General features: G+C 50.1%; 1 protein-coding gene across 1 annotated transcript in view; it reads right to left on the bottom strand.

Moving 5' to 3' along the window:
• The window catches only part of HOXC10 (homeobox C10), a 3,987-nt gene extending 863 nt beyond the window's left edge, over positions 1–3,124 (bottom strand). Inside the window, exon 1 of the mRNA XM_059832809.1 lies at positions 2,335–3,124. Within this exon, the coding sequence (XP_059688792.1) occupies positions 2,335–3,118 (784 nt within the window). The 5' untranslated portion in view covers positions 3,119–3,124. The remainder of the gene's footprint in view (positions 1–2,334) is intronic.
• Positions 3,125–6,816: the final 3,692 nt, after the last annotated feature.

Genomic DNA, 6,816 nt, shown 5'->3' with positions numbered 1-6,816 from the left:
GACCCCCTCCTCCTGGAGACCCCCCCCGCAGCCTTCCCGGCAAGTGTATTTTTCGTGCGCCGGGTTCGTATGAAACAGATTTGCCTTTATGAGCTGTGCGGGCGCGTATAGGTAAATTCGGAGGTCATCGTGATCCCATCTACACACTCCTCGCTCCACGCACTCGTATAGATTGGCACGCATCCACTTCGCAAAGGCAAACGTATTTCACACCTACAGAAATAAACCCGGCGAATATTTGGGCTTGGGGGCTCGGTCATGAGAAAATCCTGGCAGCGGCAAAGCGGCTCCTGCCACCGCAGCCACCTCCGCGGCGCGGCTCGGAGGCAAAACCCCCCCGGATTTCAGCCAAAGGCACCTTCAAAATTCCCCGCAGCCACCCCTCCGCCGTCGCGGAAAAGCCTGGATGCCACCAAGCCCGGGAAGTCCCCTCGGAGGGGCTGCGGCCCCCCCCGCCCAAAGGGCTCTTACCTTCCGCGGGGGTAAAACCGCGGGTGCGGCATAAACGAAACCCGAAGCTATAAGAGGTTTTGAAAGGCAGCGGCAGAAAGAGAAGCAAACAAAATCCGTCCCAAATTGGATCGGACCGTTTGCAGACACAGCAAACACGAAATGCCGTTTAAAAGGGGGAAAAAAAAAAAAAAACAAACCGGGGAAACACGTCTTTCTGCGCGCACCCGGTCGAAATGTAACATCTGAAGCGAAAGAAACCCTTTCTCTGTATTTATTTCACTCCTTATTTCCGCCCCAACGGCAAATCCAACCCGACAGAATCCCTCTCTCGGGTTAACTCCCACCAAACCCGCTCTTGGCCGTTTGTGCAGAGAAGTTTGAGGGGTTTTGATAACCTTGACTTTGCTTTTTTTTTTTTTTTTTTCCTTTTGGGGTGTGTGTGTGTGTAACTGTGACTCCACCGTCAGATAATATCATTTCCCTTCGGATGCGGAATGGGATTTAAAAAAAGAAAAGGGGAAAAAAATGAAAACATAAAGAAAAAAAATTGAAACAATAAAGGGGAAAAAAAAAAAGCAGCACTCTTCCTGAGTTCTGCTTTTCCAAAGGCCGATTTTGGAGGGGGAAGCGCCAGAGGACAGGTTTTGCGGGTGCCACGGACCCGAAGCGTGCGTGCGTGGGGGTCCACGCGCGACCCCCACGCCTGCAGCCCCGCGTGCCCACCCAACGCCCCCCACCCCAGCACCCTCCCGCTGCCGGAGCCCTAATTACAGCCCGGCTCCCGGCGCGGGGGGGGATCTTTTAACCCGCGTACCCCAAGCAAACCGTGCAAGGCGCTGCTTCCCTCGCAGCCCCGTTTTCCACCCGGGAAATTCTCCCCCCCCAAGTTTTGGGGGAAATTCAGCCCATCCCTTCACACGATCCCCGTTTGTCGCCCTGAAAGGAGCCTCCGAATCCACCCGGCTTCAAATTAGGAGAGGAACCCACCCGAACATCCACACAGATTTCAAGCCCTACGCAATCTCGACAGCGAAAATAATAAAATGTGTTCAATGAAAGCCTCTTTTCAGACAATCCCAAACTTAAAACATCTGCTCAGCACACAGAAACATTTTTTTTTTTTTTTGCCTTCGCAAACAAGACCTCAATTCGCCAGGAAAAAAAAAAAAAAAGCCGTTTTTTTCCTCTCTGAGTCTCCCAACGAGCTTCCAAGCAAGGAAATGAGGCACAGCGCGCAACTCCAGCCCGAGGTGTCGGTAACCGCGACCCAGACCCTGCGCCCCTCCGCTTTTCCCCCCCACTTTAACCCTGAGCAAAGCCAAAGACGACAATTTCGCTTAGCACCCGGGAGGAAAGCGTTCGCATAGAAAGCGGTATGAAGGGGGGGGGGGGGGAAGGAAAGAAAGAAATCAGGGTTCATCCGCCTTCAAACCCACAAAACCCCCCTAAAACACCCCCCCGCCCCCCGCCCCCCGAACCCCGAGTCTCCGCCACTCCGGAGCGAAGCCACCTCGTCTTGTCACATTCTGCAGCGCTGGTTGCAAGGACCGAATTTTTTTTTTTTTTTTTTTTTCCTGCAGAAGCACATGCACAGCACATTTCCCCACATCCACAGCGAGACGACGAGCCCTCAAACAGCCCCCGGCTCCTTTTTCGCAGCTTTAACGTACGGAATGAAAATCCCCGACCCGACATTTCCAGGCAGAGTATTTTTTCCCCCAAAGACGACGACAATACAGACCATCGCCCTGCCAATTTCTGGAGGAGAAGTTGGCAGGGCAGCCAGCGCGTTTCTGCCCAGTCGCGTTGCTCTTGCTCTTATTAGCTATGGCTAATCACTAATTGCTGAAATTAGCTACCGGTAATGAAGGATTCCCTTACCTTTCGCTTCATTGTCAGAATTGTCAGTGCTGGTGTCAGTGTTTTTATTCAGGTCTTTCTCTGCTTCCGAAGGACTTAGTTTGGGTGCTGGGGCGCTTTTTTCTGTTTTAATTTCGTTCGTGGATGTGTTCTGAGGATTATCTGTTTTTGTGTTTTCGGGGAAACTCACTTTAGCCACCGGGGGCGGCGGAGGAGGTGGAGGAGGTGGCGGTGCTGGTTCCAGATGCTCATTCCTTGGGTTCAGGCTCGCCCTGGATTCAAAACTTGCCTCAAACTCATTTGGATTGCTGCAGTTTGACGTCTTCTCCATGGAGGGGTAACCTTGGCTCGCTCGGTAGTAGCTAGGAACGGGGACTTCATGGTCATTTAGGCAAGGCTCAGGCATTTGGTTGGGGTAGAGGGCTGTCTCTGTGGCATTTTTTGCCCTTTTATCAGCGTTATACATACAGCAAACATTCTCTTCCTTGACATTGGTTGGGAAGGAGCAGGATGGGAGCTGTCTTGCAACAGGTTGCTCGATCCTGTACGTATTTTTGGGGTCACACCAAGTGTCTAGCTGAGAAAGGTAAGATGGATAGGTGCTGAGAGACAAGGTAGCGCTATTCACCTCGTCCCTTTTGGAAAGAGACGGGATAATTCCACAGTTCCTCATGACTCCGCAGCTGAAATCGCTCCCAGGCTGCATGTACATCCCTTGGCTGGAGGAATAATTCTCCCCTCTACAGGTCCCGGCCAACGAGTCCATCAAAAACGAGTTGGAAGTCACATTGTTGGGACATGACATTTTCAGAGAGGGTTTTTAAGGAGGAATACTCCAGCCAGGGGCTGACATCTTTTTTTTAGGGGGAACAAATATCAAGCACCATAATTATCCACGCATCGCTCTCCCCCCCTCCACCCCCCCCACGTGATGCCCAGGCCAATGAGGATTGAAAATGGCCTTGATGATTCAGACGGGGACGACGTCACGGGGGTCAAGTTGGCGGGACCGGGAGCGGCACCGTGGAGCAACAGCGACATCTGCCCGCGCGGGGCCGGGACCGGCCGGGGAACAAAGGCAGAGCCCCGCCGGGCGGCTGTTTACCAACGGAGCCACGCGTGGGGGAGGGGGCGAGGGACGGAGGGGGGGGGCGATTAAAAAAAAATTTAAAAAAATTCAAAATTTTTTTAAATTTTTTTTTTTTTTAATTTTTTTAATCCTCTTTTTTCCAAATTTAGGGCAAAATGGAAAGGGAAAAAAAAAAAAAACCCACCCCCCACCCCCTTCCCCTGCCTTCTCCGAATCGTCCTTTTGCTCCCCAAAACCCACTGAGTTTTTTTAACCCCCCCTTCCTCCCCTCGCCTGCGCCCTCCTCCCCCCTCCCCAGCTCCTCCGGGCTCAGCCGGCTGCTGCTTCTCGCCGTTATTTTTATGCTTATTCAGATTATTTGGGGTTCTTTTTCGGGTGAGGGGTTGGATGGGGTTTGGGGGTGCGGTGGGGGGGATGCGCTCGGCGCCGCTTTGCTTTTGCTGCCGCCGGAGAAATGTGGGAAGAGGAGAGGGGGGGGGAAATTGGGGAATAATTCAGAGACCCTTCAGCCAGGCATTTCCCGAAACCCCGAAGCTCCTTGGAGCAGGTTGGATATTTCCCAAGCAGCTTTTTTAATGGAAAAAAAAGACGATGAAAACCGAGTTTTGCTTTATTTCCCCCTTTTACCCCCCCCCCCCCCCCTCCCCGCAGCAAGGCGGCTTCGCCTCCCCGGCTCTGCGAAGACAGCTTTTTTTAATTATCCACTTTCATTCCCCAACTGTCTTAAGTTTCTGGGCTAAAATGGCATCTGTGGCGTTGTGCAGGGGGGAAAAAAAATAATAATCCTCGTGGAGAGGGAAAAAGGGGTCGATTTGGTGAAAAGGGAGCGACTTTCAGCCGGGGAAGTGCGAGAGTGCGGTGGTGTGGTGGGTTTTCTCCCGCCTGTCTGTCCGTCTGTCCGTCTCTCCCTCTGCTCCCTCTTTCTCTCCTGGTAATATCTACTGGAGGGGGGGAAACCCCAAAAATCCAACCTGGGGCTCGCTAAATATCATGCAGAGAGCTTTGCAAACTGAAACTTTCCCGATTTGGGCGGATTTTATTTGATTTTCATTTTTTTTTTTTTTTCCCGGGGGTGATTTCACGAGGAAAGTTACTTTTCTCTCCAATATTTCCCCTCTCCTCTTTCGTGGCGCAATTCGCTGCGATGGCAGCTCAAGTTGTTGTTTTCTTTTAAATTTTAAATCTGCGAGCAAGATTTGATGCCTTAAATACGCCGGAATTTAAACCTTCATGGTTATCGTGCCCTCCCCCACCTTGATTTTCTTTATTATTTTCTAAATCGTGTCGTAATTAATGGGTTTTTTCATCATTTTATTTTCCCCGGCGTGTTGCAGCGCTGGTGGGTGAACTCTGAAGCGGCGGATTAGGGCAATGGCGAATAAATAAATAAAAAGGGAGATAGCCCGGAATTTCAAGATCATTACGATCAGAAAGAGACGGGTTCAGAGTCACTTTCAAGGGAAACAAAAAGAAAACGCCACCTTTCATTAAAAAAAAAAAAGGGGGGGAAGGAGAAAAAGAAGGAAAAAAAAGAAAAAGGAGGAAAAAAAGAAAAAGAAGGGGAAAAAGAAAAAGAATGGGGAAAAAGAAACAGAAGGGGGAAAAAAGGAAAGGGAGCAAAATCGTGGAGAAAAAAAAAAGCCATCGGAGCAGAGAAAGTGGAACTTGACCGTTTGGGGTGATTTGTAACGGTTTAGAGCAAAGTCCTGCTTAAATATTCTCACGTCCGCAAACCTGTTTTCCCAAAGATTTTCAAAAGCGGGGCTGTAAAACCCCCCTCGACTTAACTTTCAAGGGCCTTGCGGGTCTCCTCTCCGCATCAAGCGGGACAAGTTTCACCATCTTAGGCCGAAAAAGCCTAAAAGTGGCTAATCCCGTTCCGTGCGCCCCTTCCCCAGCCCAGGCGAAGCTCCCGGAGGCTGCAGGCGCCATTTGGTTCCCCTGGAAAGCTATTTGCGACTTTATTGCCTCTATTTGTGTTATCTGCATAGGTCTTTTTAAAACAGTTTGATAGAAATCGTTCCGTTTTATGATATCCAACGAAAATTCCACATAATATTTATAAGCAAAGAATAAAACTTTAGTATGGGAGCCAATATTTTCTCATTTATAGGTGATGAAATTAAAGACCAATGCAATTTTGTATTATATTGCTTTTCTTTTTTTTTTTTTCCCCCGGTTTGATTTTTTTTCCCCCCTCTTCCACTTTATTTTCGCAGCTGATGTGGCTGCCCAATAATTCATGCCGCTCAGTCGAACAGTTACACATGTGCATTTTTTTGGGACACCAAAATTTGACCTCATAGTTTCCTGTATCGCCTGCCTAAAGATTAAATATGTTTTCCTGGATTGTGTTTTTTTTTTTTCCTTGGATGCTGGGCTGCGCTGCTGTAGTCGAAGGCGATATGAAGGAGTTGCACGGAGCACATCATGACATGAAATAATCGGAATTTGCTTCTCCGCCGAACCAGGCGCTTCGCAGGAGCATCTCGAGCAAACCTCCCCATCCAGGTTGTTGGAGAGAGCCACAAAAAAAAAACCCCAACGGTGCTGGGAACCTCCTCTTTTATGAATGTGTAAATGTTGCGAGTATAAAATAAAGATTTACACCGTTCACAGGCGTTTTGTTTACCAGTTTTTGCCAGCGCAAGGTACCGATGCAAATGTCTGAAGGGTTCCCAGCCCGTTCCGCGAGTTGCTCATCAGCATCTTCGGGAGCCAAAGGGGCTGAGTAAATGTAAAACCAGATTATTCGTAAAAATACGACCCGAATCTCGCTCGCAGCTTCACCCTGGTGGGGCTTTTTTGGCCGTGGAAAAAGAAAGTTGGCGTTGGGAAGCGGCGCAGAGGCGTCTTCAGGAGACCGAATATTGTTTAAAGTTAAAAATCATTAGAAGTATGATAAACATGGGTCATTAATGGAAAGAGAAATAAAATTCATCAGCCTAAGTGGAACCCCCGTTGGGAAAAATGCTTTACTCTAATTACAGAAAATAAATACGAACAAATGCTATTAAAACTTAAAAGGAGAGACTCTACCCGGGGTAAGGACTTTAATAACCTACGCGGAATTTTACACACTTTTCGGGAACCGCGCAGACGGCCGATGGCCGCCGCCGGCCCCCCCCCCCCCCAGCCCGGCCTTTCTGGGCCACGTCGGGGGGTTCTACCCCATGAACTCCACCAAAAAATAATAATAAAAAAAAAGTGGGGCTTTGCCCTTCCTTCCGCGGGTCCTGCGCTGCCGGCCCGGGGCGGGGGGGGGCTGTCCCCGCGTCCTCCCATTGTCCCAGCGCCACAGACGGAGCAATTGCCCTGAAACCGCCCCAAACGGGCGCGGGGTGCCGGGGAGGGGGTGGGGGGAGACGCCGGACCCCCCCTTCTGCCCGTCACCCCGAGGAGTATATAACTGT

The sequence above is a fragment of the Gavia stellata genome, chromosome 36 (assembly GCF_030936135.1).
Source record: "Gavia stellata isolate bGavSte3 chromosome 36, bGavSte3.hap2, whole genome shotgun sequence".
Taxonomy (NCBI): Eukaryota; Metazoa; Chordata; class Aves; order Gaviiformes; family Gaviidae; genus Gavia; species Gavia stellata.
This window is presented reverse-complemented; position numbering and strand designations above follow the sequence as displayed.